A 26,839-nucleotide genomic window follows, 5' to 3' on the forward strand; every position below is an offset into this window, starting at 1 on the left:
GTGCGCAGGCAGTGCTAGCGGCGGCGGCGACGGCGGCGGGAGGTTCGGTTGTCGCCCGTTGGCCGCGCGGCGCCGCGCTCGGCGGCCGCCATTGCAGGTCAGGCCGCGGGCGTGGGACACGGGAGGCCGCGGGGAGCGAGGGCCGAGTCGGGGATGGGGGAGAGGGCGCGAGGGAGCGGGAAGCTAGGGAGCCGGGGCCGGGCGGGGCGCGCGGCTCGGCGAGAAGAATGGCGAGCCGAGGGGCGGGGAGCGGCGGGGCGGGGGAGGGGTGGCCGGGAAGGGGGAGGGAAGCGGGGAGGGCCGCGCAGAGGTGGGGGCGAACCCGGTGAGGCTCCCGGGGTGGGAGGGCCGGGAATTGTCGGGGAAGGGAGCGGTGTGGAGGCCCAAGTTGGAGGGAAGGAAGGGAGCGAGCGGGGCGGAGCGGGAGAAGGGCGGAAAGGGTGGCCGAGCGCGGGCGGAGGACTGAGAAGGGGTGGCGCGGGCCGGAACCTCGAGGTATGTGCGGGAAGGGGTTCTTCCCCGGGTTGGGAGGGAGCCCAGCCCGCGAGGCTTGCGGGAGCGGAGTGGAACTGGAATCCAGGAAGTAGCGGGAGTAGCAGAAAGGGGGCTTCAGTGTGGGGGAGGCGGGGAATAGGACTGTGAGGTTTGTTTCAGGGGACATTTTAAATTATGGGGTGGGGGTTGCTGGAAGAGGTCATTTGGAGGGTGGTTGGAGAGTGATCTCAGGTTCTTTTGTGGGTGAAGCCGAGAGACGAGTGAGGTGGGATCCTGAAGGAGCAAAGTACTTTAGCACCGGGAACAATTTGGAGAATGAGGGTGGTAGAGAAAGGATTTAAAGAGTAATCTTTGGGAGGAGGGTGAACGGTTTGGAAGACCACTCCGGTCGGGGGTATGGAGGAAAGCCATTTAAAGAACAGTTTCCTTGGGATGTAGGAGAAAGGGTTAAACAGCTTGGTAAACAGTGCCAGCGAAAGTCGGGGGGTAATTTGGAGGGGGTTGGAGAAGATTGGGGGAAGAGGATAGAAAAGTCCCAGAAACTGGGTGGGACTAGCAATAGGAAGTGTTTATAGCTTTAGCTGAAAGGGTGGGAGGGGGCCAGAGGAGAGGGTGGAGAAAATGGGGGAGGGTGGGAGGAAAGTCCAGCATAGAGGCACACCCCAAGCTGGGCTAGAAAGGAAGGGTGTTTGGGGAAGGTAGGGTGCCATAGCAATAAGACGAGGAAAGGTCGAAATGGGGCTGCAGAGTAGCAGAAGATGGAGAAAACTGGAGTAAGTCAGATCGACTGAAGCCATCTTTTCCACCCATCGCCATCTTTTCCACCCATCGTCTACAGATACCAGTAATTGATTCCCTCCAACATGGGAATCCTAAAATGTGATGGGAAGTACCACGTATGTGCATAGTATCCACACGCGTTTTTGAACACACTCTTCAAAGTTTGGAAGCATTCAGTTTCACCTACCCTCCGTAACCCCTTTTTGGAGGGGAATAAGCTTCTCATTTAGAAACAGGATTTTAGACTTCGTGACATAAGCCTGTTGAGAGACAAGATCCACTTCGAAATTAAGACATCCCCTCAGTCACAAAAGCACAGTAACACCGCTAATAAAAATAATGTGTTCGGTTGCATATAAAACGTCCTGAGTTGTTCATTTGGTGGAAAGGTACATAGAGAAATAGTTGTCATATGTAGAGAAATGACCTTCCAGAACTCAATCCCTGAAGCAGTTTGGTAAACCCTATCTGCCATGTTTGAATTTCTCCCATTATGTAAACTTGATTTTATTCTGATGACTTGCTGCTTTTATAGGATGTTTTCGTCCACTATAAACATTAAAATAATTATAGAGCGTAGTATTAAGACATTCTATAGTATTATACTAAGAAAATGCCACATTCTTCTGAATAAGCAATAGCTTGACCCTGAAGGCTTAACCATGTGTTAAGCACTGTGCTGAAAGCTTTATATTCATTACCTCATTTTTACAACAACCTCTTGAGATAAGTGTTTTTATTCCTGATTTATTGGTGGGAAAACAAATGTAGGTTAAATTACCCATTGTCACACATAGAATAGGTGGCAGAATCACAGAATCCAGGTCTGACAAGTGAGTGCTTCCCTGTATCCCTAAACAAAATAATTTTAATTTTGTATTTAACAATTCAGAGACCAGAGGATAAGGGAGTTACATTTTGTCTGAGATTAAATTGAACCACAAAGAATGTCCTGTATTCTCTTGGCTTTTTTTCCTCCACACTAAGGAGCAGAGGTTTGGGATAAAGTTTTGAATTCTGGAGGTGGCATTGAATAGATTTCCAACAGTTTGGAACACCTAAGTATCAATTGGATGTGATAGAAAGCAAGCTTTCCAGTGTCCTGGTGGGGGCTGGGGGAGCTTATTTGTTTTTATCTGCCCACTCCACAGATGTAATAGGTAATTTGGTGGCAAGTTATAAGATCTTCCCTGTAGGTTACTTATTTGCCATTTTGTAAGAGGTGCTGTGAGAATAAGGCAACTATTTGTAAAACACCAGAAGTTCTCATACAGAAGTTACTTATATGAGGGGGCTGATTGAGCAGAGGACTGCAGAAGAGGCTGTACTGTGGAGGGGTTAGGGTTCACATCCTAACTCTACCACTTAATAGCTCCGTGACCAGTTCCTTAACCTTTAACTTCCCTATGCCTCTTTCCTTACCTGTAAAATGGGAGTGAGAAGACTGTGCCTACATAGGGTGGTTGTCGGGTTGAAATGATGAAAGCCTCCAGATAAGTGTTCAAAAAAGATTAGCTATATGGAAATGAAACTTTTTGTATTATAAAGATAATGCTTTGCCTGGCTCTTAAGAAATCACATGGTCGTGTTTTGACTTGCCAGGTTCTTTATAATCATTTTAATAATTACTAACTTCAAAATAGAAATAGAATAAAGCTAAATGAAAGTAAAATAGGTTTTCCCTAGATTGGTCTGATTGCAGCCAGAGCTTTTGGGATTTGGTTAGGGTTCCCATTGTGGGTCTGGATTAGTTCTTCAAGTGCTGGTTCTTTTGCTGCTCTAGGTTTGTTCAGGGATCTTGAAGTCATCTGTACACACTGAGAAGCGACTGTCTTGACTTTACCTGGGACCCCCAAACTAACCCCAGGTCTTAAGACGGGTTGATCTGAGGCAAGCTTACATAGGTAACATTTAAGGGAAGAAATTGGGAGTTAAAATGTATGAAGTGCTTTAAAATTTTTTTTTCCTTTACAAAGCTCAAGTCATTTGACTAATTTAGGAATCTAGAATTTATGTATTATTTAGTTGATTTAGCTATGTGAAGGCCCAGAAAAATCCAGTAGGAAACCTTTTCCCCTTTATGAGACTGGGCTCGGGGACATAATTTATTACAGGGGAAAGAGGTTTGGTTTTCTTTACACCTTCCCATCTCTCCAAGGCTGCACTCTAGTTGTAGCCTGTGAGACCTATACCACTCTGAAATATAATGAATTTAAACAATCTTTTTGGAAAGGTTCATCACAAATTAATCCTTGTACTCTGGTTACATTGTCAACCTGAAATTAGTGTTCGTAACTGAAGACCTGTTAGTTGGTCCTAGCCCAATCTGAGATTGATCTCGGTTCTCAAGAGAGAGTTGCAGGAGGAAACTTTCCACTAACTCTCTTTTATTTTTTAATTTTATTTGTTTACTTATTTGGTGGCTGGCTTATACAGGGATCCAAACCCTTGACTTTGGTGTTATCAACACTGCACTCTAACCAACTGAGCTAATGACTCTTTTTTAGTTTCATGATTTGATATAGAGTGTAGTCATCAGACTGCCTTCAATTGTTGCTCCTGATAGAGCTGCAGCTTTTAAACAAGCCAGATTTTAGAACAAGCAACTAGAAATTGCTTTAATTGTCTTTTACTGTTGTTGGAATGAGTTGAGACTGAAGACTTAGAAATCTTTTTCTTATGCAGAGAATTTTCATTGTAATGTTGTTATATTATTACTAATAGGATTTAACTTTTATAATATTTCTTCACCTCTTTGTTTTATACTCTTCCTGTCTACTCTTCAAGGGAATGGGGACAGATAGGGCTACATGTTCTTATACTCTTTTTAATCACCTCCACACTAAATTCCCTGCCATCTCCATCATTGAAGTACTCAGATATACCCACCTACTCTGGGCCTAAGAACAGTTACCTAGATTAGAAATCTTGAGGGGCAAGAAAAAGAATAATAGAATTCAGATATTACAGAATATTTTAAGGTGCTAAAGTAGAATTTTAAAATTCACTAAAGGGATGCCTTCCTCTACGTTTCTAACTAACTTGGTAAATATACCCTCATGTACATAAATTACATAACTGTTGCCAGATTTGTCCACTGCGCTAGACTCTTATAAGCTGGGCTTGAACTTATTTAACAGCAGATAAACATCTGCAGCATCCCAGTAGGTGTAGCACAAGGCAAGTTTTTATCAGCCTGACTTGGTACAGCAGCAAAATGATGAGGTTGTATGCCACAGAATTCTTATTTTCAGGAGCATTGCTAGATGTCTGCCAGTATAACTAGATGTACTTAGGCAGGGCCTCCTACATCAGTGTATATAGAGAGGTGTGTGCTCGTTGAAGCACCAGGGATTAGTACATAAGTACAGCTGCTCTGTTCCAGCACCAGACATCTGTTTTCCTTTGCCCACTTAGGCCACTGTTCTGAATTCCTATACTAACAGGAGACCGCCCAGGAAATGTGGAATGCACTGAAAATATTTCTGTATCCCCTTTTCCTAAACAACCCACATGTGCCCCTCTCAAGCATGTAGTCAAAGGGTTTAAAGATTGATTTTGGTTATCGGGAAATAGGCTCTACCTCCTTCCCTGCCCTGATCATCCTAGAACATGTATAACTGCATCAACACCTTGGTGCTTCTCTGAAACCACCTGTATTTTTCAATAATTTACACCCATCAAGGAAAATACACTGCATTATCAGTCATCAGAAGCTTATTTGCAAGAACCCCTTCTCAGTCTGTGTGCATTACCAAGCCTTTTTTTGATTCATGGCTAAAATACCTATCACTCTCTAAATTATAGTCAAAATTATGCTGTCAGAATGCTGATTTGCTATTTAACCAATTTAATTTAAGATGCTGCTTCTTAGCCTTCTTTTCTTCAGGCAAATAATAAAAGAATTTAACCTGTAAAAAAAAAAAAAAAAAAAGAATGCTGATTTGCTTACCCCACCCTCTAAAATATTAGCTCTTCATTTCAATAGAATTTAAGGTTTTTAAAGCAATTTTGCATATGTTTTATTTGGTTTTCACAATTGTTTAATGAGTCATAATCTAAGTGTTAACCCCATATTCATTAAGTGACTTGTGTATAATCACACAGTAAAGAGTTGCATGCTTATAGGCTGGAACCTTTTAAAATCTGATTTTAATCCCTGTACAGGCCAGCCACCCCCAAAAATAAATTGTTAAATTATTATCCTTCTCCTTCAAGAAATCTTAAAAGAGAATTTTAAAAGCACTTTTGGTCCTGTTGATGCTGGTGGTAGGTCCTCTTTATGAAGGTCTTCGCCCTCTGAGCTAGCGTGTTACACTTTCTCAGGTGGACCACAACATGTGCTGCTACAGAGGTCTGGCTTATTCACGGATGCCCTCTTGACTCCCTGTTTTCCTTCTGATCAGCTCTTGCATGTACTCAGTGCCTAATTCCTTGATTCCTTTTCATTCTTATTGGCACTTGGTTTTCTCTTTTGGGAGGGCAGAATGGGTAGTGATTATGAGCGTAAATAGTCAGGTGGCCTACGTTTCTATCCCGCTGGCTCTACCGCATTGTAGCTGTGTGTGTAACACATGCAAGCAAGTGACTTAATCTACCTATGGCTCAGAAGTCTCATCTACGAAATAGGTATAAGTGTCTGTATCATAGAATTGTCATGATGATTGAATGAGATCCCACCAATATATGTGCATAGTGTACAGTCCATAGTAAAAATTCAAAACATGTTAGCTGCTACCTATATTTGAATTTGGAGTCCAGTAAGTTGACCAACTTCATGTTCCCAAAGTGAGTTTGGTGTCCAGGAGTAGAGGTTATGTCATTATGAGGCTGCTGGCAATATACTTTTCCCTGGAGATCCAAAATGAAGATTAACACACCAGTGGAAACCAGTTTTAATATTCTAATCAGGTGTTTGCTAAGCTTGAGCACAATTTTAATCCCTTTTAACTTTCAAAACTACAATTGTTGAACACTGGACTAATAACCTTCCACTAAACTCCATACGTACGTTGGAAAGACTTAGCCAGAAGCTGCAGTTTTGGTCCCCCACTCCCCTCAATGAATCTGTCCTTCCCAGAAAGACACAAATGCAAGTGAGTCTAGTTGTCCCCAGACAAAAATGTCTCATTTTATCCCATTCTTGTAGGGTACTCCAAACTTGCCACCAGGTGGTGCTGTTGTATAAAATGAAAGTCTTATCTAAGTGTCAGGATATTTTCATATCTAAATGAGGAGCCACATCAGAAGTCAGCTTACCATTCACTAAAGTTGTCTGAAGGACTTTTTCATTTCTCTTGGCTTTGTATTTAGTTAAAGTGAGGACTTTGGAACCTAAAAATGTAAGATAATCAAAGTGGTAGACTTGAAGTTTATATAATCACCAAACAAAAAGTAAAATCTAGAAGAATTCCTTAGTTTTTTAGAAATATACAGAATGGAAAATAGGGTATTCTTGAGAAAGGCAAGTTAGCATCATGGGCAAGAGTGTGGTCTCTGCAGCATACGACTTGGGTTCAAATTCTGTCTCTTTGACTTAGTAGTTCTGTGACCTTGAATACAACTGTGATACTTAGTACTTTTCTATACAGTAGTTGACTGTTGGTGATCTTAAGCAGTCTATCACATACATACATTATCAGTAAAAGAAAACACATGGTGTTAGGAGAATAAAAGAAAATGTATTTAGGGCTGGCTGACTAGCTCAGTTGGTTAGAGTGCAGCCGTGTAACACCAAGGTTATGGGTTTGGATCCCTATACACGCCAGCCACCCAAAAAAAAGGAAATGTTTCTAAAGCACTTAGGAAGATACCTAGCATACAGTAAGTGATAAATAATAGTTGTTGTTGTTGTTGTTATCCTAAATCTTTTATTTTTTCTTTTTTCTCTACAGCTTATTGTCAGTTGCTTTTTAAAGACAGAAAGCTCATGGTGCAAATTGTTATCTCTAGGTGAGTACATTTCGAGATGTTTGTATTTAGCTTGAATGATTACGGCTATACAGGTTTGATATTTTCCTGGAAAAATCAGGGTCCTTAGGTGCATCTTGCACAAGTTCTTGTATTTTGATCTCTAGTTCAATGCCTAGAACCAGCCAATTTCCCAAGAATTTGTGCTCAACAAAAAGTTCCTATGGGCCTTGAATGGTGGTGTAGGACATTACTCATCCTTCACCCCTCAAAAATATTGTAACCGCCAGCCCTTTGCTTGCAGTGCGGGGGCTGGAGGCCTGGCAGAATGGGTGCTGATGGAGCTACAGGGGGAGATCGAGGCTCGCTACAGCACCGGCTTAGCTGGAAACCTCCTGGGAGACCTACATTACACCACTGAGGTGAGGGGCTTTTCTTTTCCTGCCTAATGCCTCAGGAAAGCAAGCTACACCAAGGTGGTGCTCCCAGGACCCAGAGTGAGGACTGCCCTCAGGTTTGTTATTCAAGGTCTAGCTAATCTGCAAAACTCTCCGCTTGTTCTCCCCCCTCCATCTGTGCAGCAGCAAGGAAATTTAGCTTTGGGGGAACTGGAAAGGTCCCATCTGAAAGTGGAAATTTTCTTGTGTGGGGCTAGAAAAAGGGTGCAAGGGTGGGCTGTCCAGTGTGGCTGCTCCACAATGGTAGAGCCACACCAGGGAGTGGAGGTGCCAGCTTGCCTGCCAAGAGCAGCTTTGGAAAGCATCTGAGTATTATGGCCTTGTCCTGAACCTCAGGCATCTCATTCTTGTTCTGCCAAAGGGAATCCCTGTGCTGATCGTGGGGCATCATATCCTGTATGGGAAAATCATCCACCTGGAGAAACCTTTTGCAGTCCTTGTCAAACACTCTTCTGGGGAACAGGACTGTGATGAGCTTGGCCGTGAGACCGGCACCCGGTACCTGGTAACAGCACTCATCAAAAACAAGATCCTTTTCAAAACCCGCCCCAAGCCCATTATCACCAACGTCCCCAAGAAAGTATGAAAGAACCCCGGATTTTCCCTAGAGAGCGGCCAACACCTTGGACTCGTGCTCCGCTGCCACCTCGAGGACGGTTCGACAGTTCCTTGGGACCACAGGGGGGTCCTGTTCTGAACACAGGCCACCCATTGGGCGTGAACTCAGATCCCTACCTTATGGCAGCCGGTTCTCTTGGTGGAAATTTGGCCCCATTTCCAAGGAACCCATCTTCTTTTCCAACTTCATCAGGCTCATTGGCTTCAAACCCAGCACCATTCCCTGCTGGTGCTCGTGACCCAGGCATGACTTCTTTTCCAAGAGGGATGAATCCCACTGGCACAGGCGCAGTTTCTTTCCCAAGGCCAGGTGGCCTTTTGGGTCCAGGCCCAAGTCCAGTTCTAAACCCTAGAACAGGAGCTCTTCCAGGCCCGGGGCCGCTGTCTAACCCCAGGTTAGGGGGTCTCCCAGGACCAGGTCCTATGTCCAACCCAAGAGCAGGTGGTCTTCTGGGAGCTGGTCCTGACCCTAGAGGTGGTGGCCCCATGGGCCCTGGATCTGGACCCAACCTGAGAGCAGGTGTCCTGTTGACTTCCGGGAATGGTCCTCCCAATCCTAGGCCAGGTGGCCTGGGCCCGGGACTAAATCCCAATCTGAGATCAGGCTTTTTAGGTACAAATCCTGCCCCCAGGTCAGGTATGTTTCCAGGCCCAGGCCTTGGGCCCAACCCAAGGGTAAGTGGCCTTGGCCCAGGCCTTGGGCCCAACCCAAGGGCAGGTGGTTTGGGCCCAGGCCCTAATCTGGATACCAGAGCGAGTGGCCTCTTGGGCACAGGATCTGGTCTTAATTTAAGAATGACTGGACCTCAAGGCCTAGATCTTGCCCCCATTTTAAGAGCGGCAGGTCTTTTAGGAGCAAATTCGGCTTCCTTCTCACAGGCTTCTGGAAACATGGGCACAAACCCATCCTCCATGGCAAGAGTACCTGGCTCCATAGGCCCAAACTCAGGTCCTGGCTCTCGGGGAATGGGCCTTCCAGGGCCAAATCCATCTCCAATGCCAAGGGCTCCTGGCCCCTTAGGGCCTAATTCAGCTCATTTCTCAAGGCCAGGTGGCCCCATGGGGGTAAATGCCAATCCCTTTCCAAGGGGGACAGGTTCAGGGGGACTGAACCCAGCTGCCTTCTCTCAGTCTTCTGGCACATTGGCTTCAAACCCAGCTACCTTCCAAAGGTCTGCTGGCCTTCAGGGCTCAAGTCCAGCAATTTTCCCAAGAGCCTCTGGGCCACTAGGCCCCAACCCAGCTAACTTCCCAAGGGCCACTGGTCTGCAGGGTCCAAGTCCAGCTACCTTCCCAAGGTCTACTGGCTCATTAGGCCCTGGTCAAGTTGCTTTCCCCAGGTCAGCTGCTGGGCAGCTCAGCTCTTCCCCAGCAGGCCCTATGAGTATCAACCCAGCTCCTTTTGCAAGGCCAACTGGGGCCCTGGGCCTAAACCCAGCATCCTTTCCAAGGATGAATGGCCCTGCAAGCAAGAGTGTGGTCCCATTTCCTAGAGTGGGGAGCCTCTCCGGCACAAACCAAGCTGCTTTCCCCAGACCAGCAGGTCCAATGGCGGCAATGTACCCAAATGGAATGTTACCCCCTTAAACACTGTTTTCCCTTCAGGACCACCTTGGTTTCCAGGCACTGTGGTTCTCAGCAGGGGCTGTCTCAAGTAAAAGAGTAGAAATGGAGCTACAGTCTGAAGAACATAGCTGGGCTTAAGTTCAAATGAGCCATCTTTTTCCTCTGCTTTTTTTCCTGATTGAAGGTAAATGTTATTTGTGCATCATGGACAATAGCAGGTAGGAACGATCTTGGCCTTGAGAGAAAGGATCTCCAGCCTTCTGGAAGTCTGCTGTGCTTTGGTCCCACAGCTTTCTGCCCCTTGTTTCTTACTAGTTTCTTGAATTGTTCTTGTGGACTTTTCCTCAGGGATACATTGGCCTGCAGGTCCCAATTCACATGTAGTCCCCTGCTCACCACTGAAGAAATCAGCTCACTGCTCTCTAGAAATGTTGTATTGGTGAATGGACCATGCTTCAGTAGCTGTGACCTGGGCAGCTTGGACCTGGTCATCCTCTACTGCCATCCCTTTCCCCTGGGAGCTTGAACACAACAAGGAGGTAGACAACCACTTCAAAGACCCATCAAATACAGTTTCTGCTTGACTGACTGGGCCTGTGGCTCCCTTCTCCTGGGACTTAGGGACAGCCAGATTTAAGGCACCTCTGCTCATCCAGCTCCCTCTCCACTGGTACTCCCAATCAAAGAACCTCAAATTTTAAACTGATGTGGATGGGAATATGGGAATTGGGGTGGGGGTGGGTGGGGACGAAGGGAAGAAATCACTGTGCTTCGTTCAGCCTGACATGAAAGGATCGTTGGTGTTTTTCCTGCATTGTATCTTTTCTTACTGTTTCTTTAATAAATGGGATGAGAGGGCTGCTGATGTCATTCCATTTTGTTACCTGTTCCACAGGAAAGGAAGTTTACACTCTGCTTTTGGTTTGGCTTGACCAGAATGCTACAATGCTTTTTTTACTCAAGGAGGAAGGAAGCTTTGGTTTTTAGCCTTAGCAAGGGCTCACTCATCCGCCAGTTACTTTACCAAAGACCCTGCCCCACCTCTACAATAAAAGTTATGCCACCACGGGCAAACAGTTATCAGAGTGGGCCTATGGCATCCCCCAGGTCCAGAGGCAGCTGTGACAACTTATCTTACTTTTGAGTTCATTGACAAAACTATTTCTACCTCGAGGCCCTCTTTGAAACTGGAATAAAGAGCTAGCTTTCGTTAAGTACAAAGAGGAAGTAGCTCAGAGATATCAGCATTATGTGAGAATCTTTATTTTGACAAATAAGTGTATAAAAAATTTGACCTGAAAAGTAAAAAAAAACAGGTAAAAATAAATATGTTTACAAATTATTGTAGAAACAATACAAAAAGAGTTAAAACTCAATGAGGGAAAACCAAAATGTGTCCAATTGTATAAAGGCTCTTCCCTTGCAAGAAACGGGGATAAAGCTGAAGACCCAGTTTGGTTTTGCTGCTGAAAAATATACAAAATAACTTAGAAAAACCAGTCGAGGTCAAATGTTGTGAGCCCACTAGCTGTACCTGTCTGCTTTTGATCTGAAGAGAGTTAATGACCACAATGCAAAGCAGAGCTGATGGTAGGCCAGCCAGTTCTCCATCCAGACTCCATCATCCTACATTAACCTTCAAGTAAAAGCTGAAGAAAAAACAAGCCCTTAGTGAAGTCTGAGCTCTGCAGTTGGCTGACCGGATTTCCTCCATTGTAGTGCTCAAAATAGTTTACTTCTTGGTCAGCAGAAACACGGAAGAGCCTGGAACAGCCGCCTTTAGCAAATGGCTGCTGCTTCCCAACCTTCATGGCTTGGGCCTGATATCAACCAGCAGTCTTATCAGAAACTTGAGGTCTGTGTGATGTGGCAGCTGTTGGCTACACCTGGAAAACCCTCAAGTTCGTGGGAGATGAAGGAAATCACCAGGGTTTGCCCACCTGTGGCTCAGAGTACACTTTGTTCCTTTGTAGGAAGCACCTGGGTACACTAGAGGCTTGCTCCCTTTAATGCTGTCCACCATAGTGCTGGTTCTAGGAGTTAGCTGGCCCCTCTGAGAATGGATGGTTGGAGACAGCAAGTAAGCAGCCCTTAAGCCAAAGGCTTAGTTGAAATCCCAGGTTTCAAACCCAAAAGCTGAGAACAGTCCGTGGATTGCAGATCACTAGACAATGGCTTCCCCTCACTCCCCAAAGCAGCTGAGGGAAATCAAACAGCCTCAAGAGGCGGAAGAGAAAAAACAGGAACCTCAGGATATAGGAACCAATTTCATCTCCTAGTTTGGTTTCTGGAAAGAAGCAAGCAAATACAGTAGTGACTATCCACAACCTGGCTGTGTAACAATTCCCTGGAGAAGCCACTGAGGATAACGGACAGTCTCAAAGACGACCAGCTTGGATCTGAGAGTTCACTTTGGGAACACTGAAAAGCTATCCATTGGAGATGATTGTCAAAAACAGTAGCCTCCAAGTCATGCACGCTAAGCAGCTGCCAAGGAATCTGTCCAAGCAGTTCTAAGATTGTAGCCAATTTGATTAGAGGCTCCTTATAGTTTTCCTCTATGTGCTGAGAGCAGGCTTGCCTACTGCAGAGGGTCTTATAAGAGACCAGGCTCTGTCCCAATTGCCACCTTGGAAAACTTACCCATGATGATGAGGGTGGAAGAGGTGACTGCAGTTATACCCCGAAAAAATGAGCCTTTGAAGAAAGTGACGTGAGGATGCTGTCTTAGCCTCAGAGCTGAATTTGAGAAGAATTAAGGAGTATACAGAAATCACCAAGACTTCACTTCCTTTCTGAACATGTTGGGGTTTAATCTTTCCTGGTAGATGGCTAAAACATTTTCTCCCTCCAGCAGAGATCACAGACAAGCTAAGACTCCAGCTAGAAGTCTGAGCAATTTCCAGATGGAACACATTCAGCCCAAGACCTCCATAGAGCCCATGGTCTTGAGCACCACCATGATCTCTTTGTTCCTCCTGGAATACTTTCCTTTTTAGTACACACTTTTAAAAGCAGTTCAGTGCTAACTCCCTGTTGGTTTGGCTCATCTCTGAGATATTGAGATGTGGAGTGGGATACATTACATAAAGCACCATTCCTGGACCCTGTTTCCTGATGCCCAAAGATCAGGCTTCTGAGCCTTGTATCTCAGGCGTAATCTTATTGCATTGATGACTAGTTGGGGAAGGGGTGGACACCAGCTGACCCAGATCTTGCCGTACAAATTCTCCCACCACCTCTGGCTGTATTCGGATGGGCTAGAACCCTTTCCCACTGGCTATCATTGCTCATATACCTATCAGAAGTTGCCACTGAAAGGAACTTGTTTGGTTTAGCACACTTCAGAGGTCCTTCTGGATCCCAGGGAAGTAGAATCTTTCCTAGAGGCTACCACCTGTGTGCAGAAGCAAGCAGACAGGCAGACTGAAAACATAGAAGCCCCCTCTGCCCTGAGCCTGGGCAATCACTGTTGCCTCCTCTAAGCAGAGCTGCCCAAGCCATACTATAGTCACCATTTTTTGCATTTCATATTGGTCTGTTGGACCATTAAGAAACTAAAACACAGCACTCCCTCCTCCCTCCCACCCCGTCTTTTCTCTTCCATTCCCTTCCCTCCCTTACCCATTGCACTTCTCCCGCTGTGCTTGGTGGCTGTGTCACACTTCAGCAAAAGCCAAGCTGTACTGCTCTGGCTTCTTTCCACATCGCCTGGCGATGATGGCCAGATACAGCATGAGGAGGGCCACCCAGTAGCAGCCATATAGGATGGCCCCAGAAACAAGGAAGGCTAGCTCCGTCTCACTGAACAGGTCCTGGCAATAAGCTGTATAGGCCAGCCCCCCAAGAAGAACTGCCACCCAGATGGACACAGGGATAAGACCAATGAAGTTCACCACAATGGTTTTTCGGCCAGAGGTGCCCCAGCCAGACTTGTTGATGGTAGCAATGGCAAAGATCTTGGCTGGCAGGAGGCTGGACATATAGAGAAGGGAGTAGAGGGACATGAAGATCATTTCTGCATTGCCCCGAAGAAAACAGGCATAGGTAGCCTTGATAATGCCCACCAGCTGCACTGTCAGCAGGAAGAGGAGAATGTTCCAGATGCGGCCACGATAGAAAAGCTGTATGACTGTGGCGATGAGGAAGAAGGGAAAGAAACCTGTGACCACGGATTCGTAGGTCATCCAGAGGTGGTGCTTATGGAACCACAGAGAGTTGTAGAGCCACTCTCGGAAGTAAGACTTGCTCCAGCGGGTCTGCTGGTTGAGCCACCGGAGGTACTTTGTGGGGGTCTCTGTGAGGCACTTGGAGCGTGCTGTATACTTAGTCCGGTAGCCAAGGCTCAGGACTCGGTTGGTGAGGTGCCGGTCATCCCCAAAGCTGCACTTGCTGCCTAGGAACTTCTGATGGTACCAGTCCTCCAGGAATTGCTGGAGGAGGCTGTTACGGTACATGCCCAAGGGCCCGCTAATACACTGCACACAGCCAAAGTAGGACTGGCAGGCCCGCTCCACATTGAAAGCCATCCAGTACCTCACACTGCTCAGGAAGGAGATCCACGAATCATACTTGTTGAGGATCTGCAAGGGAACAGAGATGCTATGCTGGGCCTCCTCACCTGAGGACATGAGCTGCAGAGGAAATGGAGACCATGAGGCCTCCTTACCCTGGGTTCTGTGGCCAGTTGCTCAAATTCCTGACCATCAGTTCCACCCCTGAAAAAGCTGGGAAACCTGAGGCTCAGAGGAACCAACCACAGCCACTCACTGTCCCCAGCACCAGCTTCACCTCCCCAGTGTGTCTGTCATCTGCACTGATTTTCCCTGCTAAGTTGTTCTAGTGATCGAAGCCACCTTCAATCTCAGGAGGCAGCCAGTGGTGGGGGCAGAGAGAAGGGCATGAGAATGATGCAAACCACCACCTCAGCCACCTGTCCTGACCCTTCTGTAGTGAGAAAGCTTCTAAGGAAGACATGGTATGTTGCCTGCAGTATGCTCTGGAAGAAGATCGATCTCTTTTTCTTACCATAGTGCACAGAGCTCTTCAGCCCAACTCTCCTAAGAGTAAGGCCTTCTTGAGAGTCTAATTTTGGAGCTACTTGCTACACCACCAACCAGAAAAGAAATACTCTCCCGGATTTATGTCCTCAACATACTATACCCCTCCCTGCAATATAAGCTCTCTCCATACCTATTGATCTCTCCCTCCTCATGTTGAAAAAGAACAGAAAAGGGTTTGGGTAGCAAGTGAGGTGAGCCCTTTGATACCAGTGAAAACTGTCAAAGGGGACCTACCCCCAAATACTAGGAAGTCACAATACCCACTGGGAAACGTGTCCAAACCCTACCCCCAGGAATCCCTGGTTACTTCTTACTTGAACATCTCCCCCGACTCCCCCTACTTGGGGATCCTCCTCCAGGACTCGAAGCATCTCGATGGTGCAGGCTGGGTCCAGTACAGTGTCAGAGTCACACACCTGCAGAGGGAGTGCACTGTCAGCCCGTTTTGACCTCTCAGGCCTGCGCACAGGCGCGCACTCACACACACATGTATACACACCCCACCAGGCTGCTCACTGTAGGGGACATAACTCCCTCTCGAATGAGATTTTTGCCAAATAGCAGAGATTTTTGCCAAACAGAAGGGGCAAAAGGGAAAACAAAAGCAAAGAAAAGGAGAGTACAAGTACCAGACTTGATAGCCATTAGGCTGAGAGAGAAACTCAGAAGATTGTAGGTGCTGGTCTGGGAATGAAAAAAGTGCTTGGCACTGGACAAGTTTTTAGCCCCTATAGAGCCAGGCTCCACAAAAATGGTCTCAGAATATTTTTCTGGGGTCCTTCAATAGAAAGGGGAACAAGTCACTGAAATCAGATGACAGGCACAGTGGATTACACCTGGGCAAACACATTGCTCAGAAAGCCAAGAAATGGCTCCTGTCAGAGGCTACTGCCTGAAGCTGTCTCAAGAGTGGTTAAAAGGGACTCGTTTCAGCCTCTAGCCTCTTGGACAACCCTCAGCCCCAGTGATAAGGGTCTAGCTACCTGCTCACAGGCCCCTCCATGAGACCACTAACACGGCTGCCAAACCTTCTGTGTTCCCTTGGCACAGCCCATCAGCACCAGCCTGGGTCCCTCACATGCTGCTTCCAGCTTCCCCACCAGACACATCCTTACATCCTGGTCCATGCCTAGGAGGGCCCCAGCAGGCCTCAAACCAGACTCGAAGAGCCTCCTCAGCTTACAGGCCAAGCTTCCTGTGCTGCTGGTCTCACTGCTACCTCCTGTCCTGACCCCAACCCAGTCTTCATGCTGTTCTGCTTCCTTCACTCCAGGGGGGCCAGGGGGTCTTTCTAGCTGAGCAGGGTTAGGAAAGAAGAGCTCTTGTGCTGCCTGGGTTTCCCCACTGGCTGGAGCAAGGTTCTGTCCCACCAAGGGAAAGACACACCCTCATCAGGGCTGTTGGAAGAAACACAGCAAATGTTCACTGGCTATAGCCCAGGGCTGCCTTAGGCATTGATCCCAGGGCCATAAAAAGAAAGGCGTGACTCAGGTGTGTGAGCCTGCTGGCTGATCCACCAGAACACAAAGATGACCAGGAAAGAGAGATGTGTGGCAGGGCAGGTTTTGGGGGATCCTGTGCTTCAAGGGAGTGGATGACAAATGTGGCTTGAGCATATGCCAGGGCTCAAGGCCTTTTTCCTAAGCTTTTGGGTCCCCAGGTAAGTTTCACAAAGGCCCCACAACCCCAGGTGAACTGCAGAATCAAACAGCCTTCTAGCCTGACATCCCACCCTACATGCCTGAGGAGGTCCTCAGGCCTAGAAGACAGAAAAAGGTCAAAGTATCAACTCTCACGCAAGCACACAACTTTCAAAAAAGCAACAAAAAAATCTTTGCAAGGTGGACACACTAGAAAACTTAAATAGTATTAGGGGACTCAACATGCTGTCAGCAAGACTGAGTTGGTACACAGGTGGGCTACCAAAACAGCTACTATTTTTTTCAAGTGTTTACTAATTGATGGGCAGAACCCTCTGGCAGATGCACAGAAGGGCAGAGACAGAGGAACAGAGGCAGTGTGGGTGCTGCAAAAAATTCCAGACCAGAAATCTGGGGTCCTGGGTTTCAGTTTTTGCTTGGTACTGAAATGTATGAGGTTTAATCTTCTCAGTTCTCCCTAGGTTTTGTTATTTAAAAATTGAAGTTATGTCAACCTTATAAAATCCCAAGGCTGTTGTTGTCAGTGACCACTTTGGCCAGAAGCTAGGCAGCAGGGTCTGCTCAGGGTCCCAACCCTGCCAGTACTGCTGCAGTGAAGCTGGCAGATCATTTGCACCTGTGTCCCTCTAGCTCCCACCTCACAGACATGAATTTGACACTAGAAAGAGGAATGTCTTGGCCCATAGCTAAAACAGCATTTTGAGTGTTGAGCATGATTTCTTTTGCTCTTCACCACACTTCTTTATGAAGAGGTTTGTCCCCATGTTGCCAGTGGTGAGACAGTGTTGAACAATGGATAAGAGCAGATTTGAGACAGCTGGGCTGGAATCCTGGCTCTGCACATTACTAGCAGTGTGACATTAGGCAAGTCACTTAGCCTGTGCTTTGGTCTCACCTTCTACGAGTAGACTTCATAACAGTACTTATCCCCTAGGAGTATTATGAGAAGTAAAAGAGCTAATATGTACTTGCCTACAACAGTGCCAGGTATGAAATGAATGCTATACAGCCTTTTGCTGTTACTATTGGGGCAACAGTTCAGAGGTCTGCTTAGAATCAGAGCTACGTATCAGCAAAACCAGGATTCCAACCCACGTCTGTTTGTCCCCAGGACTGCTGATCAGAACCATGCCTTGTTGCCTTCTTAAGGGCAGAGGAGGGGCACACACAGCACAGTGGACCTACACGGGACCTAAAATCCCTGGAGGAAAGTACGCCTAGCAGTCCAGACACGTTCTGTGTACACACACTAGGGAGTCTCCCTTACCTGGATGTAGTCCACTGAATCACCAAGGGCCTTGAAGGCCGTGTACATGACTTCACGCTTGCCTCCCCACTTCTGCATGATGCAGGAGAAGGTGCTGGCCCGCACCAAGTTCCGCACTCGGTCCATGCCCTCCTGCAGGCTGGCTTCTGTCTCGCCTTCACCCGCCTCATGGAAGTTGCTGCGCCACACAAAGAAGCCAGCTTGCTCAGTGCTGCCCAGCACCTCATGAAAGATGTCCAGCATGTAGGCGTCCTCCTGGCGATTGCCATCTACCACCATGACCACCTTGAGGTCGGGGAAGGCAATGCGCTGGGCCGAGCGCAGGCACTTGCGCAAGTAGTCGGGGTCTTCCTGGTAGGCAGCGATGCAGAGTGCCACTGAGCGCTGTCGTGGGGAGGCCAGCTTCAGTGACTGGCCATCCTGCCGCATGCGCCGGTGCTCCAGGAAGGCAAACAGGCTCTGGATGAGCAGGTGCAGGCCCAGGATGGCGCCGTACAGGCCAAAGGACAGGTAGTGCTTCTCTGTGTGGATGAACTGGTAGCCTGTCACGTAGGCTGCCAGGATGCCACCCAGCACTGCCAGGGCAAACAGGCTGGTGCCCACCACACGCAGTGCTGTCGTCAGCTGCACCGGCATCTGGTGGAAGAAGATGGGAGACATGGGGTCAGGCAGGAGGCAGCATTTCCAGATAGTGGGAGTGCAGGCATTCTCTGAGTCTGGCCCAGAACAGGGAAAATGACCCACTAATAAAAACCGTTACCACTTATTGAGCATGACTAAGACTGTAGGCTCAGAAGCCAGACTACTGGGATTCAAATCCTAGCTCTGCCACTTACTATGTATGTGACTCCTGAGTGACTTCATCTGTAAAATGTGGATTGCAGTACTAACCTCCTAGCATCTTTGAGGGTTAAATGGGTGACATATGTAAAGCACTCAGAGTAGCATTTATTATTGGCAGACAAGCTAAAGCCCAGAGACAGTTATGTGACGCCTGGCTGAGAGATGGCAGACCTGGGATCTGCCTGACCCAAACCTCTCAATAGGTAAGCTTCCATGTGATGAGCCTGAGGCAGCTCTGAGCACAGGAGAGCCAGGCTGCAGCGGGTGGGGAGTGGGCGAGGAGGAGGGGCAGGGAGGCAGCCAGTAGCCTAGGAGCTTCCCCCTGCCCTGCACCCACTAGGGGACTGCACTCTGGGAGCGGAATGTCCTCCAGTAAAGCACAGTCACCGGTAGGGTCCATGAAGAAAGTGGAGGAGGAAAAGAAAGAGCGGGAAACAAAGAGGTGCCAGGGGTAAAAAGAAGCAAACGGCTTCCCTTTCTCAAAGCAAAATCAGTAAGAGAAACTTTCCTTGTGTTCTCTGCTTTCTCACCTTTTTTACATGTACTGGAAAGACAGGAAAGAAAGGGAAAGCCACGGGGAAAAGCAGACGAGGGAAAGAAGAGGATATGAGAGCTGGGGTGGGGACAGCCCTCCTGGAAGACCAGCGCTGAGGAGCACAAGCGGGAACTGCAGCCACCACTGCAGCAGCCTCCAAGGTGGCTGCCTGCGGAGCCCCAGCCGCTTGGTCCTAGTGCCGGGTAGAATCTCCATGCTCATCCCCCTGTCAAGCCACTCCCGGAAACGCCTGGTTTCCATTTGCAACTAAATCGGGACTCCTAGCATCTGCCCTGTTTGAAACAGCTGTGTTTTCATGAGAAGAGCCCAGGACTTGGCAGACTTGGGCTTGAGACAAGCTCTACTACCTCCTGGCTGCCTGACCTTGCCTAAGTCTCTTGAGACTTGGTCCCCCTATCAGTACAATGGGGTTCTATGGCTTCTTGCTTCATGTGTCTCAGGTAAATTATTTCCCTGAAAACCAAAACACTCCAGCCCTTAAGGGCTACCCAGACAGCAAGGCTGTGCTTTCCTCCAGAGCCCAGGCGGGGAGTGGGGGGAGAAGAGAGAAAGAGGCTGACAAGGACTGCTCCCCACTGGGGATTCTGACCCAGGCCTTCACCCCATCTCCTCTCCTTGTCACCTGGCACTCCAGGACTACAGACAATGGCATCTCACTTCCAGGCTTGCTCCAATTCTAGGTCTTACTGAAAGTGAGGCCCCGCCCCAGCCCCAAACACTCTTTCCAGCCAGGGGACACCTTTTACATAGGAGTGAGGAGGAACACGCAGTCATTGCCTAAATCAGCCTTAGAGTCAAGCACCAGCAGCCTTCCAGCAGCTTCGGTCCGGAAAGAGCTGTTGGCAGCCTCGCTTCTCCGGGAAGCGCGGCCTCCGGGCGTTCTGCCCCGCCATCCCGGGGAGCCGGCCGCGTGCTTCCTCTGCAGGACTCCCAGCCAGCCCTAGTTGCCCCCCTCCTTGCACACGTCTGCGGCCCAGGGGACCCCAGGCCTGCATCCACGCCCAGGAGCACTCCAGTGCCCCTCACGAGCTTACATGCCGAGGGGGCGCTGCGGGTCCCACTGCTCGCCTGCGCTCTGGAAAGGGGCATGGGGGGCCCCTGAGGCCAGCCCAGCAACCTGCCGAGCGCTGGCGCCCCGCCTCGGTGCAGTGCCGGAGGCGGTGCCCACCAGGTCAAAGCGGCTGGAAAGGCACTGACCACGATTCTCCCTCTGCTTGCGCCTCGCGTCTTGGCGAAGCCGGCGCCAGCCACACCCACGTGCCGGTTTCCCACGACCCAGCCGTGAAGGAAAGGAAAACCCAAGGAATCGCAGTCGGACCAGGCCCCGCTCATCTTCAGGGGCCCAGCTACCTTGGCAAAGTATGCATGCAGACAAAGACGGCATTCCTGGTGTCGCCTTCCCCGGGCGGGACCCCTCCCTTGTAGGAATTAGAGACACTACGCCGGTACACACACACACCCGACACACACACACAGAGGACCCCAAAAGGTCCCGCAGCTGGATACCCCACATGCAGTCACTGTTGCGGGCTCTGCTTGAGGTGCCCCTGCCCAAACGGGGCTGTGTCACCCCAAGCCGGCGGGGGATGATCCTACAGCCTAGGCCGTCTCTCCTCCCCAAACCCTTCGCTCATCCAAGGGAGCCCGGCTCAAGCAGACTAAGGCGCATTCCGCTCCAAGGGCACGAGGTTGGGGGTGCTCCCCAAGACCGCTCCCCCTCCCCCCGGACGACGGAAGGAGAAAACCCCCAGCCAAGGACGCACGCCTCCCTATCCACCCCCGAAACTTTGAGAGGCTGCCTGGTTTGCAGCGTCTCTCCAGCTGACAGGTGCGCCCTGCTGCGGGGCCCACACGCGGCGAGATGGAAACTTGTGCGCGGGGCGGGGGCTCCTTCCACTGCGCCCGGCAGCCCTCCCGGCCCCTGCGAGCCGGCAGAGGAAGGGGAGCGCAGTCCCGAGGACACGTGCTGCCGTGCCCGGCTGACCCGCAGGAACCAGGGAGCCAGGTAGCTTGGTGCCCGTACAGGTGCGAATCCCTTGACGGGTGTGTGTGGAAGATGCGGGGGGTGGGGGGGACTCCAACCAGCCTAGTGCCCCGCAACGTCGTCCACCTCCTAATTCATTCACAAAAAAGGAGCCGGGAAGGAGGAAGGGAGGAGAGGCTCGAGGAGGATGGAGGAAGAAAGGAAGGAGGGGTCAGTAGGGAAGGGGCTGCAGGAACCGCCGCCGGGAAGCCGCGAGCCGCCGCAGCCCCCAACCCTCCTCCCAGCGCTGGACGCGGCGCCCTCAGGGGGCCGGGGGCTCGACAAAAGGCACCCCTGGAGCCCAGGTCCTCCGCGCAGCCCCCGCGCGGCCCGCACCTCCGAGGTGGCCGGCCGGCGCGCCGGGCCCGCGCTCACCGTGCCGCCGGCTGCCCGCGCCCCGGTGCTCAGCAGGCCCGCGGCGGCTCCATGCCCCTCCTCCCGCTCCTCGCCGCCGCGCCGCCTCCACCGTGCGCCGCCGCCGCCGCCGCGCGCTCCGACTGACGAGCGCCGGCCCCGCCGAGCCTTTAAGTACCGAGCGCGCCCCCGCCGGGAGAGGCGCCCTCCTCCGGCCCTGGGACCCGGAAAGTTGGCGAGAGTGGGAGGGCTCCCGGGGGCAAATCTCCTTCCCTGCTCGGTCGGAGGCAGCTCCACGGGCCGGCGCTCGGCGGGGACTCGCTGCCTCCGCGCCCTCTTGGAAACGGGGCTGTCCGGCGCTGCCCAGGCTAGGTGGTCATTGTGCCCAACCCACAGCCTAGACCGTCGTTAACTTTCAAGATAACCCATAGGGACTTCCAAAATTTTTACTCTCCGTCCCCACCTCCAGCCCGGCTTTCTAAGCCTCGAAACCCTACTCACTCACCCTGCAGGGCGGACGAGCGAATGGAAATCGTCCCCCGGCTTCTGCACGGGAAGGGGCTGTTCGCCGTATAGGGGACTCCCTAAAACGAAGGCAGCAGGATCTTCCTACAGGCAAGAAAGAGAAGAGAATAATTGTCAAATATAAAAAGGCTGGTCAAAGAAGGTGTTAACAATTGTGACCAGCTTAGCTTCGAATTCCGCAGTGGGGCGCTGATGGCTTTAAGGCGATGTGCAAACGCTGCCAATGGTTTTGCAGGAATCCTGGAGGTTCCGGAGTCTTAAAGACAAAACAGTTCCTCCTCCGTTTTTTTTACACCTTTATTTCCGACATCCTTGACCTCCTAAATTCCCAACTGACCTTATCGCCAGTAGTTTTCAGGTCCCTAAAAGCTGGTACTAGACTCGGTGATGTGAAGTGTGATGGGGTGAGGAGAGAAAAGGGGTTGTTAGCAGAGGAAGAAAGTTTAGAACCAGCTAAAGACACTGTTTTTACATTTAAGAAAAACTTGAAGAGAAATTATAATTAAAGACTAGTAAAAAATGAATCTACATGTCTTCCAAACACACTTAAGACAATTTCTATCACTTCTTCTGAAGGTGCAACACATTTACAGGCACCTGAGTTGCAGTTTATAAGCTGCTGCTCCTCAGAAGTGAAGGGGCTCAAGGACTTGCCTGCCCACCCTCACTCATTGTGCCCCCTAAGCCAGCAAAGACCCCAGGCACACCTTCTCCACTCACTCCCATCTTGCACAGCAAAAATCAAATGATTTCACGCTTCTGCTTGAGAAAATCTTTACTAATGTGCTGTATGGTTTCTTTTTCATGTGTTTTTTTAAAAACTGGTATTGAATCCACAATGGGAATGTGTTTTGACCTTCAGACGGCCTGAGGGGCCCTTCCAGAGATGGAGAGAGAAGTGGTAGCCTGGTTAAGAGGAGGGGTCTGGAGTCAGCCAGCCAGCTCCGTCACAAATTGTGACAGTAAGCCTCAGTGTCTTCATCCGGAAATGAGGTTGTTCCAAGGATAACTACAAGGTTTGAAGAGATTGGCTGAGGGTAAGTGTTCAGTAAACCTTAGCTAGAGAGCAGCATCCTTTACCCATGCTATGGATCCTTCACGCCCACCCTTACAGAGCACCCACTGACAGGACATTTGTTCAGGGATCAGAGTTTGGATAAGTGAAAAATGCCTTGTCTCTACTATGGCATTATGGTCTCCTGAAGCCCTGGGCCACCTCCTCCGTATCTGGAGGTATCACAGAGCCTGGAGTTGCTGGAGACTTGAGGATCTTTCTGATCCTATCTCCCATCCAAATTGGCAATCTGTAAAATTTTATATAAGGGAAAACAAGCAGCCTGGTAGTTTAGTGCACAAATCCCCATTTAGAGGGTCATCTCCCTGTAAAGGTAGGGCCCAGCATGGCCAGGTGCTCTGTTGTCAAGAGAAGCCAGAAATTTTGATTTTTATGTGAAATCTCCTAATTTTTAAGTATTGGCAATTAATTGAAATGTTGGGAGAAAAACAAAACAAAACAAACAAAAAGCCACACTCCTCAGGCCAAGCAAAATGTGTCTGTGAAACATACCCAGCCAACTGGCTTGGACATGACCTGTTTAGAAGCTCCAGGAATGGAGCAGCCAGATTGGAAAGATCCTTTCTGCCCTCAGCACAATAGCAACATGACTTCTCTGAGTGCAAGTTGCTTCCCAGGGGCTGGTCCAGGATCATCTCATGCTTAGTTAGTTTCTAAGGCTTCAACTATGTCCCATAGGCTTATTGCTGGTCTCACTGCCAGCTCCAGAGAGTTTTCCAGAGGATGTGGCTGGCTCAGTGCAACCTCACTAGTCAATCAAAACCTCCAAAATGAACGGTGGGTCCAGATGTAACAACCTGAGAACAATAAACACTCTGTTCATCCTAACTGGCTTTGCGCCCTAAATGGCTTCCCCTGGGGAGCAAACTCCCCTTCTCTGATCTACAGGGCCAAGGACCTGGTGTTATCAGGCAGATAAGAGTCTTCACCTTCACCTTCACTTTGTGGCCGGGAGGATTTGCCTGTAATTAGCACCCAGTTTGTGCTGCCCTATTTGCATTCATCCCTTCTCGGGGAGGTGGGTGGGAGATTCTTTAAGAGGCTGATACAATAAAGCTCGAGTTTATTTCTGCTTACCACTGATGATTTAGAAATAGGACTAATTCCATTCCCAATCACTTAAAAACATGAATTCAGATGTTCCTGAACTGGCTATTACACAGGTTCCAGAGGATAAACCTATTTGGCCCAGTAGTAGAAGACTCCTGCTGCACTTCAACACTCATTTTCATAAGTGCTGAAGACCTGCTCTGAGCAGAGGGCGGTGCTGTGGCACCCAGAGGTCTCAGGCTGCTCCCTGCCATCTGAAAGTTTATCCATTTCGGAACTGAAATTACTAGAAGGAGGAAGGGAGGGATGGAGGAATTGGTAAAGGGCCACGAACAGAAATGATGGTGTATATTATTGAATATAATAATTATTCTGTACTGCTCACAAGTACTGATATTCAATTCTGTACCCCACAGATATGTACATCCAACTGTTACAATAAAAAATTAAATTAAAAAAATTAAAATAAAAGTTTATCCATTTTGAAGACAAATACACTTGAAAAATTAAAACATTGAAAATGATAGTTTATAATTAAATGTTGATGAGTGAATCAAGCTAGGAGAGTTTACGGAGTTCAGGAAAGGGATCTCTATGAGCTGGAATGGGCTGGGCAGTTTTATGGAGAAAGTGAGCTGCTGTATAGAGAGGTAAGACCATTCTAGATGGGAAGAATAGCTTTAGTACAGGAACAGGTTTGGGAATGGGTGTGGTGTGTTTGAAGGACAACAAAGAGAGGTCTGGATGAAACCAGACATTTACTCTAAAGAACTCCTTACAGCACCTGCTATATAGGAAGTGCCTGAGCGGTTCTAGCTGCTATGAGGAGGGGATGCCAGGGACCGGTCGTGGAGTGCCTAGACTGACTGAATGACAAGTTTAGATTCCATGCGGTAGGGTACGGAGAACTAGTAAAGATGTCTGAGCAAGGTAGTGATAGGTTTCAAGTACTGTCTGGGGATGATGGGCTGGTGGCATTTTGTGGTAAGGATTAGGAATGAGGTATGGAGGATGTATTAGGAGGCAGGTAAACCAACAAAGGGCTGAGAAGGGGCTGCAATGAGAACTGCCAGTGCTACTGAAGGTGAGGGCAGGTGGTGTCAACCACTGTATTAGTCCGTTTGTGTTGCTATAACAAAATACCTGGAACTGGATGATTTATAAAGAAAAATGAAATTTATTGCTCACAGTTTCTGAGACTGGGAAGTCCAAAGTCAATCTTGTGGTGGTGACAGTGACCCAGGGGTCTCACATTGCAAGGTGGTGGAAGCAGAGAGAGCGACAGACTCTCCTCTTCTTTTAAAGCCCTCAGAACCATGCCCCTGACCACCAGTTTTAATCCATTCACTACTGCACGGTCCCACAATCCAATCACCTCTTTAATGCCCCACCTTTCAATTACTGTAATAGGATTTCCCACCCTCTTAACAGTCACAGTGGGGGCTAAGTTTCTAATACATAAACTTGGGGGACACAATTCAAGCCTCAGTGAGTTTGGGGGGGACGTAGTTCAGTCCACTACAACCACCTTGGGCACAACCGAAGGTGGGTGGAGGAATAATCAAGAGAAAGAGACTCAGTTTGGAGAGCTGAAGGGGCCTTTCTCAAAGCTTTGCAGGGTTTGAGGTAATTGAAGCCGACGGTTCCACAAACAAGGATTTCATCTTTGAACTAATTTTCAAAATCAAAACTCATGAAATGCTCAAATACCTTGCACCAATAGGAGTCTGCAAGTTCAGTCTTTTTTCACCCCTGGTGCTTGAAGCTGCGGAACAACCTTGACAGCAAGCAGGCGCCCCTCACTTGCACTGTTCTACTCTGCTGGTCTCCTGGTGAGTGACTCGAGCAGGGGAGCGGGCAGGAGGAAGGAGGGGCATTCAAGCTCCACCGGCTGCCCCCTCAACCCTCTGACCTCACGCTTCAGTGCCCCTCCCTGGCATCCAGCCCATAACCCCTAGCAAAGCAAAACAGGATGGAGAATGTCAGCTCAGCTACCCAGGTCTCCCTGCATCCCTCCGGGCTTCATCCCATCAACTTCTTGAAACTAATGAAGGTAAATTTTAAATGGCTTCCAAATAGTAGCAGGTTATGTTCCCCCAGCTGACTGAATAGGGCTTTCTCTTCAAGATAGCTTAAGCTGCAGTACTAGTTAATACATAATTCAAAGTGGAAAGTGTGTGGCTTGACTACAGCAAGGCAGCTTCTACCAAACAAAGTTATCCTTTCATAACTTTCCCCTCTTACTGACAAGTATTCTGCAATCAGTACCATTCCTAGCTGCTATGTTTGAAGAAGCAGGTTTAAGGACTTTTCTGTGCTGCAGTTCCAATGGTTAGGTTTTAACTCCAGTTTCCATCTCCTTTGATGGAAAATTTGTTTTCATTTCAAATTAAGGAGTATGGGCTCTGCTGGAGGCAGAGCAGTCAGCCCCTGCCAAGGGACCAGATTCTTTTGTGCTGGCTTGAACGTCAGGATTAGGAGGCACACCAGACTGATAACCCAATATCAAATCAGACCTGGAGATGCTTTTCTTGGAATCCTAAACAGAAAAAGCTCTTCCCAGCCACCTATTCTTTCTCTCTTTCCCCATGTGAA

General features: G+C 48.9%; 3 protein-coding genes across 4 annotated transcripts; 2 read left to right on the forward strand and 1 right to left on the reverse strand.

The window, feature by feature from the left end:
- Positions 1-5: 5 nt before the first annotated feature.
- Positions 6-8,229, forward strand: CHTF8 (chromosome transmission fidelity factor 8). The gene is made up of 4 exons (XM_063109576.1): positions 6-97; positions 7,170-7,227; positions 7,490-7,607; positions 8,005-8,229. The coding sequence occupies exons 2-4, from the start codon at positions 7,205-7,207 to the stop codon at positions 8,227-8,229; spliced, it is 366 nt and encodes a 121-aa protein (XP_062965646.1). The 5' UTR covers positions 6-97; positions 7,170-7,204.
- Positions 8,226-10,686, forward strand: DERPC (DERPC proline and glycine rich nuclear protein). The gene has a single exon (XM_063109575.1). It carries the CDS (start codon positions 8,226-8,228, stop codon positions 9,846-9,848), a length of 1,623 nt encoding a protein of 540 aa, XP_062965645.1. The 3' UTR covers positions 9,849-10,686.
- HAS3 (hyaluronan synthase 3) lies at positions 10,240-18,454 on the reverse strand. Of its 2 annotated transcripts, XM_063109574.1 has the most exons (4): positions 17,819-18,454; positions 15,205-15,306; positions 13,797-13,802; positions 10,240-10,341 (listed from the first exon to the last, which is right to left on the reverse strand). In XM_063109574.1, the coding sequence occupies exons 1-4, from the start codon at positions 18,452-18,454 to the stop codon at positions 10,240-10,242; spliced, it is 846 nt and encodes a 281-aa protein (XP_062965644.1). The 2 variants fall into 2 exon arrangements, with proteins under 2 accessions (XP_062965644.1, XP_062965643.1); XM_063109573.1 differs by lacking the exon at positions 10,240-10,341 and having other exon boundaries at positions 13,487-14,410.
- Positions 18,455-26,839: the final 8,385 nt, after the last annotated feature.

The sequence above is a fragment of the Cynocephalus volans genome, chromosome 10, assembly GCF_027409185.1.
Source record: "Cynocephalus volans isolate mCynVol1 chromosome 10, mCynVol1.pri, whole genome shotgun sequence".
Classification (NCBI taxonomy): Eukaryota; Metazoa; Chordata; class Mammalia; order Dermoptera; family Cynocephalidae; genus Cynocephalus; species Cynocephalus volans.